The sequence below is a fragment of the Dasypus novemcinctus genome, chromosome 11 (assembly GCF_030445035.2).
Source record: "Dasypus novemcinctus isolate mDasNov1 chromosome 11, mDasNov1.1.hap2, whole genome shotgun sequence".
Lineage (NCBI taxonomy): Eukaryota > Metazoa > Chordata > Mammalia > Cingulata > Dasypodidae > Dasypus > Dasypus novemcinctus.
The window spans coordinates 84,901,961-84,920,673 of record NC_080683.1 but is presented as its reverse complement, the minus strand read 5'-3'; the positions used below and the strand labels follow the sequence as shown (position 1 = coordinate 84,920,673).

At 37.0% G+C, this 18,713-nt stretch overlaps 1 protein-coding gene across 3 annotated transcripts in view; it reads left to right on the top strand.

The window, feature by feature from the left end:
- Nucleotides 1–18,713, top strand: part of SESN1 (sestrin 1) — a 108,083-nt gene that overhangs the window by 47,358 nt on the left and 42,012 nt on the right. Inside the window, exons 2-3 of one of the 3 annotated variants that reach the window (XM_058307243.1) lie at nt 104–154; nt 1,013–1,085. The exons of 1 other annotated variant lie outside the window; for it this stretch is intronic. In XM_058307243.1, coding sequence (XP_058163226.1) covers nt 1,041–1,085 — 45 coding nt within the window. In that variant the 5' untranslated portion in view covers nt 104–154; nt 1,013–1,040. The remainder of the gene's footprint in view (nt 1–103; nt 155–1,012; nt 1,086–18,713) is intronic. One more of the 3 variants, XM_023591704.2, reaches the window with a different exon arrangement.

The window sequence follows — 18,713 nt, the reverse complement described above, 5'->3', positions numbered from 1 at the left end:
ACAATATTGTTTCTGTGGAAATGTGTTTTTTGAGAATTACATCTCCCCCTACCTGAGTAATAGAACTTATTGTTATTTTTTCCTTCTTGCCTCTCCATTATAGCATGGGATCCAGGGTCTGGAAGAAGGGTAGAGAAAGGAAGGGAGGCTAGTGGTAAGTGATTATTTCTTGGCAACAGTATCTTATTAATTCCTCATGCTTACTAAAAAAAGATAGCTCTCATGGAAAGTTGTTCTTCCTATGATTAGACAGGAAAATAGAGCATTTGTCCTTAGGCCGAGAGACCTTGCTTAAGGGTTATGTAAGGCTGGTTTTACTCTTTGGGGGATGAGAAGGAACTTCTGCTGCTTGCCCATTTGTACACACAGGTTATTTGAAAGTTAAAGACTATTTTAGTGTTTGCCTCTTTTAGGAAGCTAATTTCATCACAATTTCAGACCATTCCAACTATATCCCTCTGTCAATAATTATTATATATTTAAAGTCTATTTTTAATATATAACAACTTGCCATATAGTTTCTTTTTTTTTTTAAGATTCATTTTTTATTTATTTCTCCCCCCTTCCCAGTTGTCTGCTCTCTGTGTCCATTCGCTGTGTGTTCTTCTGTGGGAATCTGTGTCTCTTTTTGTTGCGTCATCTTGCTGTGTCAGCTCTCCGTGTGTGCATGGCACCATTCCTGGGCAGTCTGCACTTTTTTCGCACTGGGCGACTCACCTTACAGAGTGCACTCCTTGCGTGTGGGGATACCCCTGCATGGCATGGCACTCCTTGCGTGAATCAGCACTGCGCATGGGCCAGCTTATCACACGGGTCAGGGGGCCCTGGGTTTGAACCTTGGACCTCCCATGTGGTACATGGACACCCTATCCATTGGACTAAATTCACTTCCCTTGCCATATAGTTTCTATCCTTAGCAAGATAATAAATCTATGACTCACTATAAATGGAAATTACTTTTCTTTAATGATTTTTTTTTTTTAAAAAGGCACATTCTGTGTGTTTTTCCTAGGCTCCCTGAATGTGTTCCCTGCTGCTTGATGGTACTGCTGCACAGATGCTACACTCAGCTGATGACACAATTGGTCAGTCTTTGAGTAGCTCCCACTTGGGCCGGCTATTGCTCTGTTTGGACATGTTTAGGTTTGGAGTCCCTTCCTACCATTGACTGTCTCTACCATATGATTAGCATGAGTGACATACCACAAAACCTGCTGAAAAATAAAAACGTAGTTAAATTAATCTCTTAATAACCAGTTTGTTTTTTTCACTGATTTGGTCAATATTTTCACTTCAGATACATAATCTTAAATATCTGTTGTTTCTGTTCTTACTACCTTTCCTTTGTACTTGTCTTTGCTATCTTTTGTGACAGTCTTTTTAATAAACATTCATCTTAAATTTTCTTTTGAAACTCTTACCAACCAAACCAAAGTTAGACATGTAGTTTTATTTATTTCCTCTTCCCTGGGTATTTATGTTTATTTTGACATTTCATTCTATTGTGCAATTTTTTAGAATTTAAAAAAAAAGGAATTTATTTCAGGTTAACTTCCTTTTGCTTCTATGTTAAGAAAATAGATATTACTATAATATATAATCTGCTGCAGTATGAGGTATGTTATATATCAATAAATATTAATATATATTAATATAAATAAATTTCTACTCTCCTCTTTGATACCAACTTTTTCTGCCCTGTTGTGCCAAGATGTACCCACAGCCTTGCAGAGATTAGGGCTTCCATTGATTTATTCATTCATTCATACATTCTACAGATATTTGTTGAAAGTCAGCTATGTGCCAAGAAGTATGCTTAGCAAAAGGTTTATAGATCTCAAGTTTCAGCCCCTGCCCTCAAGAAACTTGCTCTTTAGTGGAGGAAATAAACAAATAAACTGTTAAAATGTTTTAAGTACTTATCCCCTTACTCTGAACTTCACAAAGTGGAGTATGATTCCAGCCTTGGATGTGGGGCTATATGCCAGGGGATGCAGGATAAATGTGATTTAAAATCAAATGGGATTTAAAATCCTATGGATTGGGGTACAGGGATGAGGAGGAAGTAGGTATTTTGACTGGTAAGTAACTTAAAGCAGTATCTTAGTTTAAAAATAAGCATGACTAAATTAGGGAATAAGATATAAAATTTCACTTAAAGAATTGTCCTACGTTTGCTGATCTACTCTTAGACCATTTACCACTTTATCCCCTATGGAAGGAGCTCACTTTCCTCGGAGGACAGAGGAAAGCCTCTGGAAAATTTTGAGGTGTCCTGCCTATTTGATCTTATAAACTTATCTGTGGTAAAGGCTAGAGAAGGTGCTGCCTTTTCAGAGCACATCCTTATTTCCTAGGTAGTTGCTGTTTTTTAGAAATGCTTCCATTGCTTCTGTTGACCAAACCCAGTGGAGCAATACTAATGGTGCATATCTTAATTCAAAGAAACAAGGTAGGCAGAAGAATATTTTAGAAGTTGGATCTTCAAATCATTCACCTGTGCCAAAATGCCTACGCCACCTACAAGCAGGGCCAGTTAGGGGCAGCTACATGATTATGTAGGTCTTTGTGATCTTAAAAGATAAAAATTGGGGGGGAGAGGTACCATTTGTGAAGGACAGTCTTCTTATTGCTCTGTTTTGTTGAATATTGAGAGCAAAATTATTGTATCAGATTTTTAGGAGCTTATAAATGTAACATTTTTACTTAAGTTCCATAGTATGTTAATGAATTATTGAAGTTTGAGGCATTGGTTTTTATTTTAGATCAAAGGGCAGGAAACACTTTTTTCAATCCATACAGATTCAAAATCAAATTCTTACTTTCAGTCAGAATTCTTCCACATCATGCGTCACATTCATTTGTTTATCTAAGAAACAGTTATTGAATAGCTACCCTGTACAAGGCTCCATGCCAGACACTGGGGAAACAGATAAGGCACAGGCCTCACTCTCAAGTAGCTCAAAGACAGGTGGGTGTGATAGATTGGTAAACAGACAATTATAATATAATGACAAGTGCTCTGAAGAAAATTTGGTACAGGGCTTTAGAAGGTTGAGGGAAGGGACGCAGAGGGGAATGGTTAGTGAAGATTTGCAGAAGATTTAGGAATCTTATCTGGTTCCTAAAGCTAGACTGAGGTTTAGCCAGGTGAAGAAGTGGAAGATAAAGTCCTCTGGCCAGAGAGATTAGCTGGTGCAAAGTACAAAATCATGAGAGTTACTGTGTTTAAGGAACTCTTAGTAAGTTGAATGGAGAATGATTAGAGAAGTAGACAGAGATCCAGAAGGGAATGGTATGCCATAAAAAGAATATGGATTTTATTTTGAAAACAATAGGGACCCTATGAAGAAATATAACATCATGAAGTCTACATTTAGAAAGATTACTTCAGTTTGAAGACTATGCTAGAATCCAGCAAGGACAGTGAGACTAGAAAGGAGGCTGTTGCTATAATCCAGGATGAGACACGGTAAGGGGTTGGGATTGTGGATAAGGGGATATATTTGTCTACTTTTTAGGATGTAGTATATTCAGAACTTGGTAAGAGATTGGCAAGGGAGACAAAGGATCCTAGGCAAGGACTTCCAGGTTTCATCTTTAGACAACTGGATGTATGATGAAGCATTCATGGAGATAGGGAATACAAGAGAAGTTGATGAATCCAGGTTTTAAATGTGTTGGATTTGACATGGCTGTGGAACACCAAGGTGAAATATATTAGGTAGCTAATATATAAATCGATCTCAGGTTCAGGAGAAAGGACTGGAATGTAATTACAGGCTTGGTCAGCATTCATTGTTGAAGTTATGGGAAAATTGAGATCCCCCCAGGGAGAAGAAGTCCAGCAAGAAGGCTAAGGATGAATGCAACCTTGCAGAACATCAGTTTATAAAACAGCAAGGAAGAAGACTCCATAAACGAGATTGATATTGAGTGGCCAGAGAAAAAGGATAGTATCTGAGATATCAAGGGAAGAGATATTTTCAGGAATGGATTGGTCAGCATTGACAATTGCAGAAGAAGTTAAGTAAAACAGGAACTGGAGGCAAAAGAAAGAAGCAATAGGGCAGTGTCTGATGGACCTGAAAAGAGGACCCCCAAAGATAGTTAATAGATATTCAGTGGAAAGCATGGCAGGCCAATTTGCAAACAGTAGTTGAGATTGGGACAGTTTTTGCTCATTCCCGTAGTAGTTGAATGCAAGCAGCTCACTATAAGAACTGAAGGGTTAGTATACCTCCTTTGAAATCTCAAAACTGACTCTATATCTTCCTTTACTGAAAAAAGACTGCTAGGAGTGGAATCAAAATTGAGCAGAATAGGGACAACAAAGAAAGGAAAAGAAGAAAGAAAGTCAGTGGAAGAGGGGAACAGATCCAAAAAGTTACAAAAAACAAGCTGCCATGTTTTTTAACACTACACAAAAACAAAAGAAATGGAAATTCTGGGAAGTTAGAACATTTTACTGACCCTATCTCATTCTAAAAGTTCAAGAAACTGTTAATTACAAGAAAATAAAATTCACATAAAAATGAGCAATATTCAAATTTACAATAAGAAAGAAGAAAATTAGGAGCTAAAATATATCCCTATAGAAAATGAAAGCACCTTCTCTGACCATAATGGAATAAAGCTGGAAATCAATAATAGGTGGTGTATTAGTCAGCCAAAGGGGTGCTAATGCAAAATACCAGAAATTGGTTGGTTTTTACAAAGGGTATTTATTTGGGGTAGGAACTTACAGATACCAGGCCATAAAGCATAAGTTAGGTCTTTCACCGAAGTCTATTTTCACGGGTTGGAGCAAGATGGCTGCCGACATCTGTGAGGGTTCAGGTTTCCTGGGTTTTTTCCTTCCAGGGTTTTGCTTCTCACTAGGATCAGGTCTTCTGGTCTCTCCACAAAGGCAGCTGTAGACTATGAAGCTCTCTAGGCTTTGCCTCTCTCCACAAGATCAGCTGTACACTATCAGGCAAATGGCTCTGTCTCTATCCCTGGGGTTTCTGCCATGTCTAAGGAGCTGTCTCTATTCCTCTGTGTTCTTCTCCTGGCTCTAGCTTATGGCTTCAGCATCAAACTCCAACACCAAAACTACAGCATCAAAAACTCTTGCATCAAAAGTTCCAGCTCTGTCCTTTGCCATGCCTTTTATCTGTGAGTACCCACCTACCGAGGGGTGGGAACTTGATGCCCTAATGATGTGGCCCAGTCAAAGCCCTAATCAAAACTCAGTCATGCCCCATAATAGACCAAATTACAAACATAATCCAGTATCTATTTTTGGAATTCATAACCATATTAAACCACTACAGGTGGGAAAGGGGAAAATTCACAAATATATGGATGCTAAATAACACCCTTCTAAACAATCAGTGGGTCAAAGAAGAAATTGCAAGCAAAATTAGTAGATATCTTGAGACAAATGAAAACAAGAACACAGCTTATCAAAACTTATAGGTGCTGAGAGGGTAATTTATAACTCTAAATTCTTATATTTAAAAAGAAGAAAGAACCAAAATCAAAGATGTAACTGAACCTGGAGAAAAGATAAAAAGAACAGCAAACCAATCTCAAGCAAACAAAAAGAAAGAAATAACAAATTTTAGAGCAGAAATAAATGAAATTGAGCATACCAAAACAACAACAGAGAAAATCACAAAACCAAAAGTTGGTCCTTTAAGATCAATAGAATTGACAAACACTTAGCTAGACTAACAAAGAAAAAAAAAAAGAGAGAAGATGCAAATAAATAAAATCAGGATTGAAAGAAGGGGAGACATTACAACTGATCCCACAGAAATAAAAAGGATCATAAGAGGATATTTTGAAAAACGGTATGCCAACAAATTAGACAACCTAGATGAAATGGACAAATTTCTAGAAGTGCACAAACAACCTACATTGACTCTAAGAAATACAGGAACTCAGCAAATCATTCACAAGTAAAGAGACGGAATCAGTCATCAAAGAAAAGTCCAGGACCAGATGGCTTCAAAGGTGAATTTTGCCAAACATTTCAAGAAGAATTAAAACCAATCCTGTTTAAACTTTTCCCAAAAATTGAAAAGTAGGGAGAATTACCCAACACATTTTATGAAGCCAACATCACCCTAATACCAAAGCCAAAAAAAACCCTACAAGAAGAGAAAATTACACACCAATCTCTCTAGTGAATATAGATGCAAAAATTCTCAACAAAATACTTGCAAATTGAATCCAAGAGCATATTAAAAGAATCATACACCATGATCAAGTGGGTTTTATTGCTGGTATGCAAGAGTCGTTCAACAAAAAATCAATTAACATAATACATTATGTTAACAAATTGAAGGGAAAAAACACATGATCATCTCGATTGATGCAGAAAAGGCATTTGACAAAATCCATCACTATTTCTTGATTAAAAACACTTCAAAAGATAGATATAGAAGGAAAGTTCCTCAACATAATAAAGAGCATATATGAAAATTCCGTAGCCAACATAGTATTCAATGGGGAGAGGTTGAAAGCTTTCCCTCTAAGGTCAGAAACAAAAAAAAGGATGCCTACCATCACCACCATTATTCAACATTGTGCTAGAAGTTCTAGCTAGAGCAATTAGGCAAGAAAAAGAAATAAAAGGCATCCAAATTGTAAAAGAGGAAGTAAAACTCTTTATTTGCAGATGACATGATCCTATATCTAGAAAATCCCAAAATATCGACAATAAAGCTATTGGAGATAATAAAAGAGTTCAGCCAATTGGCAGGATACAAGATCAACATGCAAAAATTACTAGAGTTTCTATACACTAGTAATGAGCAAGCTGAGAAGAAAATCAAGAAAAAAATTCCATTTACAATATCAACAAAAAGACTCAAATATCTGGAAATTAATTTAACCAGGAATGTAAAGGATCTGTATTCAGAAAACTACAAAACACAGCTAAAAGAAATCAAAGGAGACCTAAACAAATGGAAGGACATTCTGTGTTCATGGATTGGAAGACTAAACATTGTGAAGATGTCAATTCTACCCAAACTGATTTATAGATTCAACACAATCCCAATCAAAATTCCAACAGCCTACTTTATACAGAAGTAGAAAAGTCAATTACCAAGTTTATTTGGGAGGGAAAGGGATCCCAAAGAGCCAAAAACATCCTAAAAGAGAACAGTGAAGTTGGAGGATTCATGTTTTCTGACCTTGAAGTGTATTATAAAATTACAGTGTCAAAACAGCAGAATGTTGGCATGAAGATAGACACATTGATCAGTGGAATCAAATTCAGAATTCAGAAATAGACCCACACCTCTATGGTCATCTGATTTTTCATAAGCCTACCAAATCCACTTTTTCTGGGACAGAACAGTCTTCAGCAAATGGTACTAGAAAAACTGGATATCCATGACTTGAAGAATCCTATGTCACTCCCTATATAAGATTCAACTCAAAATGGATCAAAGATCTAAACATAAAAGCCAGGACCATAAAACCCCTAGAAGATAATGTAGGGAAATATCTACAAGACCTTGTAGCAGGTGAGGGTCTCTTAAACCTTATACCCAGAGCATGAACAACAACAACAAAAAATAGGTAAATGGGACCTCTTCAAAATTAAATACTTCTGCCCCTCAAAGGACTTTGTGAAGAGGGTAAAAAGGCAGCCTATTCAATGGGAGAAAATATTTGGAAATCACACATCTGATAAGGGTCTAATAGCCACAATATATAAAGAGATCCTACAACTCAACAATAAAAAAGACCAATGACCCAATTTTAAAATAGGCAAAAGACCTTAACAGACATTTTTCTACAGAAGAAATACAAATAGCCAAAAAACACATGAAAACAAAATGTTCAACATCACTTGCTTTAAGGAAATGCAAGTCAAGGCTACACTGAGATACCATTTCACACCTACTAGAATGGCTGCTATTAAAAAAACAGCTACAAGTGTTGGTGAAGATGTGAAGAGATAGGAATGCTTATTCACTGTTCGTGGGAATGTAGAATGGTACAATCACTGCGGAAGTCTGTTTGGTGGTTCTTAAGGAAGTTAGATATAGATCTGCCATGTGACCCAGCTATACCCCTACTAGGTATATATGCCCAGAAGATCTGAGAGCAGGTACATGAACAGACATATGCACACTGATGTTCATTGTGGTATTTGTCACAATTGCCAAAAGTTGTAAACAAACCAGTTGTCCATTAACTGATGAATGGATAAACAAATTGTAGTATATACACATGATGAAATATTATACAGCTGTAAGAAGAAATGAAGTTATGAAGCATATGACAACATGGATGAGCATGGAGGGCATTATGTTGAATGAAGCAAGCCAGACACAAAAGGACAAATATTGTATGATTTTGCTATTATGAACTAAATATAATGAGCAAACTCATGGCATTTATAATAGCTAGAGAATAGAATTTGGTTAGAGAATTGAAAGCTGAGATCCAATCTGTGCAGAATTGGTAAAAAGCTCTGTGAATGTTTGGAAATGAATAGAAATGAAATGGTAAAAGCACATCATAGGATTTGTAATTAATAACACTAACATGTGGGTATGTAGTAGCTTTTTTTTTCTTTTTTCCTTTTTTTTTTTTTGACTAATGAAAATGCTCTAATATTGATCGAAGTGATAAATGTACAACTCTGTGGTTATACCAAATGCCATTGATTGTACACTTTAGATAATTTGTATGATTTATGAACAAAAAATATAATAGGGAGGGTTGGGGGGGAAAATACACCAAATGTAAGATAGAGACTATAGTTATTGGTAATATTTTGATGATGCTCTTTCATAATTTGTAGCAAATATTTCACAACAATGCAAGGTATTGGTTGTGGGATGATGTTATGGGAGCCCTGTATGATATTATTGTAAGTTCACAACATTTATTATATACTTGTTTATGTTCATGTATGAATGATATACTTCAATAAAATTTTTTTAAATGAAAAATAATGAAACTACATATTGAAAGAGTACAATGCATGCCTGAGAATACTGACCCAGAATGACCATCATCAAGACATATTCATATTAATTTATAAGGAAAAAATTAGATTATCATTAAACTGTTCAATAGGAATTCCAGCATATTTAAAATACTCCAGTTAAGAAAGTGCCAACCAGGGATCTTCTCATTTTCAAGCATAAAGGACTAGCTGTTATCAACATGTAAGAACTCAGAGAATATTTTCCCCATTATTCTTCCTGACTAATTTTCTAGAATATAAATTCCAGACCAAAATATCTAGAGACATCAACTGGGTATGCTCATTGTTTCTGGGATGTCATTTTGCTTTTAGGTCCTCTCCACTGACAGAGAAAAGAAATACATATGTACATGTTAATATATATATTATATATATTATATATAATAGAAATGTTTCTATAAATGTTTCTATGTGTACCCATATGTATCTATCTTAAGCTAGTAAAGTTCATAGTGAATGTCTCCAACTCTATCCATTACTAAATGTATCATACTAGCCTACTCCTGAGTTAACTGTAAAAAATTCTCACTCCAGCTGTGAGATATCTGGCTCTCACATCTGTCATTTTAGCAGTTTGATATTACTGATGAATTCCAAAAAGAAATATTGGATTGTTTGTAAGCTGATCTTTTCCTCTGGGCATATGAGATTATGTTGGATTACTTGATGACTTAATCAAATAAACCTCTTGTGTTAGTAGGGCATTGAGTCCCCACCCTTTGGTGGATGGGGACTCACAGATAAAAGGCATGGCAAAGGACGGAGTTGAGGGCTTTTAATGTTGGAGTTTTGATATTGGAGTTTGATGCTGAAGTCTTAAGCTCAAGCCCCAGGGAGAGACAGCCATTTGCCTGATAGTCTACAGCTGACCTTGTGAAGAAAGCAGAGGAGCTGAGCCCAGAGGAACCCAGGAAGCCTGAATACTCACAGACATCAGCAGCCAACTTGCTCCAACACGTGAAAGTAGACTTTGGTGAGGGAAATAACTTATGCTTTATGGCCTGGTATCTGTAAGCTCCTACCCCAAATAAATATCCTTTATAAAACCAACCAATTTCTGATATTTTGCATCAACACCCCTTTGGCTAATACAGCCATCCTTTTATTAATTGTTCAGTTCCAATATATATACACAGTAATATCAGAATTTTTTAACCCATACCCCTGTGGGAAACCTTATCAACTAGACTACAGTGCATATATGCAGTTCCTTTTTTCTTTTAGTCCTACAGATTACACTCATTTTCAAAGTTACTTAGGTCAGCACGTTTTCTCTTTACCACCTTCAGTGATGTAGATCCATACAGTCTGCATTTATTCCTGGATGCTCTGACCTCCTAAATAATTTTGCATACATTAAAGTTCAACATCTGCAAATAAGGACATCCTTTGTGCTTTTTTCTTAAACCAGTCAATATTATTGGTACATATTAGTAAAGCATACAGTCCATCCAAAGTGTACAAGCAGTGGTATTTGGCATAATCACATAGTTGTGCATTCATCACTTGTTCTTGAAGGATATTTTCACTGGTTAAAGAATTGTATGTTGACAGTTTTTTTCTTTCAGAACTTGAATTTTTTTTTTTTCATGTTCTTTCTGGCCCCCATGGTTTTGGTGAGAAATATGCTGTCATTCAAATTATTTTTTTCCAATAGGTAAGGTATTGTTTCTCTCTTGCCGCTTTCAAGATTTTTTAAAAAATCTTTATTTTCCAAAAGTGACTATGATGTGTCTTGGTGTGGAATTCTTTGGATTTATTTTGTTTGGGGTATACCCAGCTTCTTTAATCAGTAGGTTTATGTCCTTTTACAAATTTGGGAAATTTTAAGTCATTATTTCTTTGAGTACTTTTTCATCCCCACCCTCTTTCTCCTTTCTTTCTGGGACTCCAATCACACAAATGCTAGTGGTTTTTGGGGTTTTTTGTTTTGCTTTGTTTTGTTGTTGTTATAGTCCCTGAGGTCCTGTTCTGTTTCTGTCAGTTTATTTTTTCTCTCTTGTTTAGTGTGGCTAATTTCTATTGTTCTATCTTCCAGTTCACTGATTCTGTCCTCTCTCCCTTCCATTTTCCTATTGAACCCATCCCTTGAATTTTATATTTTGGTTATTATATTTTTCAGTTCTAAACTTTCCATTTGGATCTTCTATTTCTTTGGTGAATCAGTTTCTTTGCTGGGACTTTCTTTTTCTTTTTTTTGTTTGTTTCAAGTGTGCTTTTAATTGTTTGTTGAAGAATTTTTATGATGGCTACTTTAAAATTTTCAGATAATTCTAATATCTCCATCATCTCAGTGTTGGCATCTATTGATTGGCTTTTCTTTTTTTCAGATCTTTTTGGTTCTTAGTATGATGAGTGACTTTTAATTGAAACCTGTGTTTTGGGCATTATGTTTTGAGACTCTGGATCATATTTAAATCTTCTGTTTTAGTTGAATTCATCTGATTCCTCTCTGGTAATGGAAGAAGAGGGCACTGCCTTGTTATTTCAGGCAGAGATAGAAGTCCAGGACCCCTGCTTGACTTCCACTGATGCCCACCAGCAAGCAGAGGGGGTTGTGATTCTTTGTTACTTCTGGGCATGAATGCAAGTTCTAGTTCCCCATTAGGCCTCCAATGATACCACCCTGGGTATATATTACTGCTCTTCATGTAACTTCTACTGACACTGTGAGGTGGGGATGGCCTCATTACCACTGGGCAGTAGTGAAAGTCTTGACCCTCCATTAGGTCTCCTCTGACATCACCCCAGCAAGGGATACTTCTGGGTGTCAGTGAAAGTCCAGACTCTCCATGTGGCCTTCTCCACAGACATTGGGGGTTAAGGGTGGGAACAGGTCATTACTGACCAGTGGAGATGAAAATCTCACCTTTCTACTCATCCTTCTTTGGCACCACCCTATCAGGGACTATGGGACACCTTTTTACAGCTTGGTGAGGATGAAAGTCTTCCAAGCTGTATTAGTCAGGGTTCTCTAGGGAAACAGAATCAACAGGAGAGATCTGTAAATAGTATGAGATTTTATAAAAATCTCACATGATCATGGGGATGCACAAGTCCAGATTCTGCAGGTAGCCTGCAAACCAGGGTCTCAAAAGAAAGTCCAGTGAAGGTCCTTGATGAGTTTCTGGGAGATGTTGGCTGTCCAAAGACAAGCTGTGAAATTCTCTCTGACTGCTGAAATCACTTCCCCTCTTAAGGCATTCAACTGACTGGTTAAAACAGCACTCATTGATGACTACATTCTCCCTGTTTGATTGTAGATGTACTCAGCCATCTATGCAGTAAACTCACTGATGACTGAAGGTCATAAATGTCCTTTTTTTACAATTATTCAAATGCTTGCTTGACCAAACAACTGGATACAATTACCTGGCCAAGTTGACACATTAGCTTAACCATCACACTCCCCCATTCAGTTGTTGTTGGTGTGGGTGGGGCCACAGTTTTTTTTAATACTTTTGCTGTTGGTCTTGTGGTAGTATTTAGCTGCAGTGGAGTAGTTGTTGTCTAAAAGTTTTCTATCTTGGTATGCTGTCACTTTTCTGGTCCTTTGGCTAGAGAAAAAAGTCCTGAGACTTTTTTCATCTGTATCTGTTGGAATTTCTGAGTTGCCTGTTTGTTCAGAACCTAATCTGGGATATAAGGCACAAAGAAAACCTAGGGAAATCACCACTATGTAGTTCCTTGGGTTCCAGTGTCCCTAGCTAGCCTGTCTTCTTCTCTCCACCTTTCAGAGTATTCTTATATTTGTTTTATATATAATGTCCAGCATTTTTAAGTTGTACTTAGCAGGAGGAATAGGGATTAAGTATGTCCACCCCATCTTCCTGGAAGTAGAAGTCTTTTGGTTCATTTTTATATTTCTTTTCTAGAACAATTGATCTAAAACATTGTTAGGGAAAAATTCTTTTCAAATGAATCTTACATGAGTTTCTACTATTTTTTTTTTTTTCAGCTTTTTGTGGTAGGAAGGCCCAGGCATGTTAAATTCAAATACTTGCAAACATTTATCTCATCTGTGGTAGATTTCCTATCTTCTCTGTGTTTATGTGTTTAAAAAAATATATCCTATACACCAGAAATCTTTCCAATTTTCAGGGGTACTTAAACACAAAGTTAGAAATATTTATATATTTACCTAGCTAAGCATTCCTATATTCATCACTGTTATTACAAATGGTTTGAATAAGCTTTTGAGTTTTAAGGGTATTAGATGCTTAGAAAATTTTCTGTTAGACTGTTATAATTTGATTAATTTATACCCCAAGATTTTTGCCTCTTTTTGTACTGTTGTCATTTTAAAAATCTTTTCTCAATACTAATGTTGGAATAATTAGTTAAGAAATTTAAAATATTTAAGGAATTATGACATGGTTTAAGAGAAGAGAAACCCCAGGATTCTTAGTTAAGCAATCAATTTTGAACTGATGATTGCTACATGATTAAAATGTTTTGTATTATTCACAATGCATTCTCTCTGTTTTTCTATGACTTGAGAGAATTTTGTGTTTGACCTTTGACTCCTGATATTCTGGAAACTTCTACCACTTCATTGCCCTCAAATTCCTTCCTTCAGCTCAATGGTTCCTTGTTAATGACACAAGTATTTGTACAGGTGGGTGGAGTGGATTTACTGAGTTGTTCTTGGAGAAGAGAAATAGCAAAAGGTCTGCTATTTTTATGTTCAATTTAAAATGATGTACACTATGCAAACCAAGGGCATTATATTGTTTTAAAATTATACTAGTTTACTACATAGATGGTTAATAATTTGTTTTTAAGACATTAAAATAAAATTAAGGACATGATACCCAAGACTCCTGTTTAATTTAATCATTGTAGCAAAACACCTGATGTATTTGCTGGAGTTACCCCAAGAGACCTTGGACAAGTATTTACATAAAGAATGAGAGTGGAACAACTGATGATAAATTCATAATAATTTTCCTGCATTAACAACTAAGTTGAAAGAGGAATCAAAAGCTGAAGCATTAAAAACAACCCTTTCATCCTTGCTCAATCCCCCATAGTCTCCCAAGAAAATCCCAGTCTAGTCTAACTTGTCCCTAATTAATTCAAAAGAAGTACATTCAAGAAGAATAAAAAGGAATATCATATAAATGAGACCTGCTAAAACTAGATTATTTCTTTTGTGAAAAAAGAGAGAGTTGCTTGTTTTTGTTGTTGTTTTGTTGTTTAAGTAACTTTCACAAGTGCTATTGAGGAAGACCAGCAATTCAAATAATAATCTCGAATTTCATGACTGGGATTCTCATGCTAAAGATAATATTATACTTGGTATCAATAGGCCATGTGTTTCCAGTTAGTTGTTTTCCCATTTGTCGTTCTGAAGTGACCTCAGGCCTCCACAGTCTCTCACAGTCCTACATCTGATTGATGCCACACACACTTTTATGAAAGCCCCAGCCAGAACTGTGGTGCAGTCTGCAGCCATGAAATAAACCCCCTAACCTGTACTTTCTCTCTTTCCCATCCCTCTTTCCTTTTCCGCTTTGAAGCTACAATACTTCACCTGACTAGCTTATTTTCTGCAAGAACAAGGCTCTAGTTAGGGGGGGGGGAAACCCACAAAGTTCTTAAAAAAGTGAATTTGTAGCCAAAAGAACTCTTTTTTTTTTTTTTTTTTAATTTTATTTTATTTTATTATTGACTTTGTAATAATATTACATTAAAAATATATATGTGAGGTCCCATTCATCCCCACCCCCCCTCCCTCTCCCCCCCCAACAACACTCGTTCCCATCATCATGACATATCCATCGGATTTGGTAAGTACATCTTTGGGCACCTCTGCACCTCATAGACAATGGTCCACATCATGGTCCATACTCGCCTCCATTCCATCCAGTGGACCCTGTGAGGATTTACAATGTCCGGTGATTACCTCTGAGGCACCATCCAGGGCAGCTCCATGACCCAAAGACGCCTCCACCTCTCATCTCTTCCTGCCTTTCCCCACACCCATCTTCCACCATGTCCACTTTTCCCAATCCAATGCCACCTCTTCTTTGTGGACATTGGATTGGTAGTGTCCATTGCACCTCTATGTCAAGAGGAGGCTCAGATTCCACATGGATGCTGGATGCAATCCTCCCATTTTCGGTTGTAATCACTTTAGGCTCCATGGTGTGGTGATTGTCCTTCTTCAACTCCATCTTAGCTGAGTGTGATAAGTCCAATAAATCAGATTGTAGGTGCTGGAGTCTGTTGAGGCTCAGGACCTGGTTGTCACATTGTCGGTCCAGAGATTCAAATCCCCTAAATCTATCTTAAACCCCAACGTTAACTGCACCTCTATCACATTAGCATGAAAGCCTTATGAAGGGAGATCCCATCTGAGTCCAGATTCATCACACATAAACACCGTTTCCAAAGAGGGGCCATCTGCCCTGTTAGTCAACCCCATCGGCCATGACCATAACTCTCATGGGTCTCTTTAGCCTTCATAGGAGCCAATATCTGGGGGTTGTATCTGCTTTATCTGTCTCTCTGACTCTGCTCAGTTGTGCATGAGGGCAATCCTTCTGCCAGCCTCCAGACTCTTTTTTAGAAACTCGTAGCCATATAAACTCATTTCTCCTTTCCATTTCCCCCTTACTTTAGGTCAAACAGCATTTTAAAGACATGTTATTTTATGTAGACATGGATATTCTGCTGATCCGCATTGAATCTTCCATATAAGGTCCTTTTCCAGTTGCATCATCAGTTGGTATTTGATAGTGGTCCCTCGTTGCCAGGGAGGCTCATCCCCGGGTGTCATGTCCCACGCTGGAGGGAAGGCATTGCATTTACATGCTGAGTTTGGCTTCGAGACTGGCCACATTTGAGTAACATGAAGGCTGACAGGAGGAAATTCCCAGGCACAATGTTGCTCTATGCCTTGTTCTTATTTTAGGTTTATCAGCTCACAAACATAGTCATTAGCATCAGGGGCTCACTGTTGAACCCTCATTTCCTCCCGGTCCCCTCCGCTGTACCTGGGAGACTGTCGCTGTTCCCCTGGGGACCACGACAGAGCACCACTGGCCAGAAACCCAGTACTCCCCCTGCTGTGGTTTTTAATTGTTGCCGCTATGAGTATATCCAATCATTGCCATGCACCCTGGACATATGTTCTGTACAGCTCCCTGTCAGCCATATATCACTTGTCATTGGTATCCCATACCAGTATCTCTCCATTGCCATTGTTGAAACACTCTGTGATCCAGAACTCCCCGAAATTTGAGGCCCAATATAATGTCGTGGTCCCTTACTAGGGAATGGCATATAGCGATGGGTTTAACGGATAGATAAAGAACTTGGATAAAGTTAGATATAGAACTTAAGGAATGTTGACTTGAAAAAATTCCACATCTTATCCTTTTTCCCCCCCCCCCCTAATTATTCAGCATTTCTTCATAGGAGTCCTAGACCACAGCAATGCATATATATAATATACAGCATTCCCATACATCCACCATATAACCTTTTACCTTCCACATCGATACTCTTACACCCTATTCATATCATATTTACTTAAGGTGATGTACAGAGTCTGAGATATTAGATTTCTAACAAGGTAATATCTGTGCTTACATTATGGTGCATACTTTAGGATACACAATTCTTTACATTTTTAGTTATCCTATGTTTTACAATATGGTTTACATTATCAGTCTGTCATCTCCTATATGTTATGGTGTAATATTACATGTTTTATATCCGTCCTTGTGTACTCTCAAGAAACTCCTCTCTTTCCCCCCATTTACTTTGGTTCCACACATTTAACGTCCATTTTCCCTTCCACCTTGGTGCCCACAGTGACAGCCAAGCTCCGTTTCCTGAGGAGCCACTTCCAGAGATAGATGGAATAGTGTTCAGGGCCTAATTTGCTCAACTGCCCCAACGCCCCGGGAGCCACCCTTTCTCTCGAGGGATAGAGTTCCCTCTACCAAAAGAACTCTTAATGGGAACTTAGCTTGTAAATCCTGAAAACACTTGTACCCATTTCTGGCAATTCATTTTGCTGTTTGGGTGAACAGCTTAGACTAACCTTAAGTATAAATCATCTCTATATAATTTGGGGATTTAGGGTTTTTAAAAACCAATGATAGGACCATGACTCCTCCACTTGAGATTCTTTAGCAGTGCTTATGGAGAGAAAGCTAACCAGAGCTTGCTGGCAGAACTCACTGAGAAAAGTAACAAGACAATTCTGTGATCTGCAGAATTTGATGTTCTCATCTCTAAGCTGCTTTAAGTTGAACCTCATCTTGAACTGAATATAGTAAAAGATAAAGATGACATTTTTATACTTATAGTTACTTTGTAAAAGTGAAGATACAATAAATTCCCAGGTATCTGTCATTGTTGAGAATGTGGGATGTTATGGCTAATAATCTATTGCAATGTTTTATGCAACAGATACAATCTATACTCTAGACAAATTTGTGAAGTAGGCAAATTTTATCTTTGACCATGGCTTTCCTCTAGCCCACAAGGAACCCCTTGTTCTCAGGAATGAAGTCTCTTCTTTTTAACTACTGCTCTAATATGCCATCAAAACCTGCTCTTAGGAAAGGAGCTGATCCATACGATGGAGTTACATCATACATACATTTAAATAATACAAATTTAACTCTTCTTGTTCATCAAAAATTTAAACTGTGGGGCAGAAAATATTTTTTTAATATTTTAAATACAAATATCATAGGTAATTCTGCCTGACCTCCCACTCAGTGTGTATGAAACAGGAAACAGAATTCTGCTGCATTCTCCATTGGTCTGAATTCCTGCTTTCTCCTTATAGAGTGTGCATCTCCCTGTGCTGAGGGTGACTCAGGTATTAAAGACACATGCTTTTTTATACAGCAGGGCTCCTGAACACAAGCCAGTGGTTCCAGCTACTGCCGAACCAAACAAATAGTCATCTGTTCTAATGCTGGAATATAAAATGGCAGCTTTGAACTTACTGAGAAGTGGCTTGTCAGTTTCTAACATGGTACCTTCTAAAGGAATTTTCAAGGATAATTTTGTCTATGTAATTTTTATCTTATGCCTATATAAGGTTTGAATCTATTATATTACTTAATGAGTTTTCTCTCTTATTGGATATTTGCATTTTAACAGAAGCTAATGGGATTAATCTGCTTATAGAATTATAGGCATTATTGAACCTCAACTAAATATATAAAGGAAAGACAACTTATGTCATTTAACCACTTTTATCTCTGAGGAAAAATTTGGGTGACAAGGTTTTTTTGTAATAGCACTTCTAAAATTATACCAAGTAAGCAGCCATTTACTGTAGCAAATTCTAAGGCCAGCCCTGATTTTATACACATATATCCAAATTCCTGAAAACGTTAATACAATAAATATACCAACATTAAAATTATATATTTCACCTCTGGTTTTCAATCGCTTCATCTATATAATGAGTATCCATATTTAAACCTCTTCAAATTCCTTTTGGCTTCACTCAATATATTTTATAATTATTTTAGCTCTGAAATTCTGTGATTTTTCATTGACTAGGGACTTGATGCTAAATTTGATTGCTTTGTTTAATAGGAGATTTTAACATAGTACTTCAAAGTCATCCTCATGAATTAAGGTTGCATAACTATTGCTATGCAAAGACACCCATTGGTAGATATTTATGGTTTCTGGGGACCAACATTGTTGGCTATGTGAAGTAAAAGTAAAG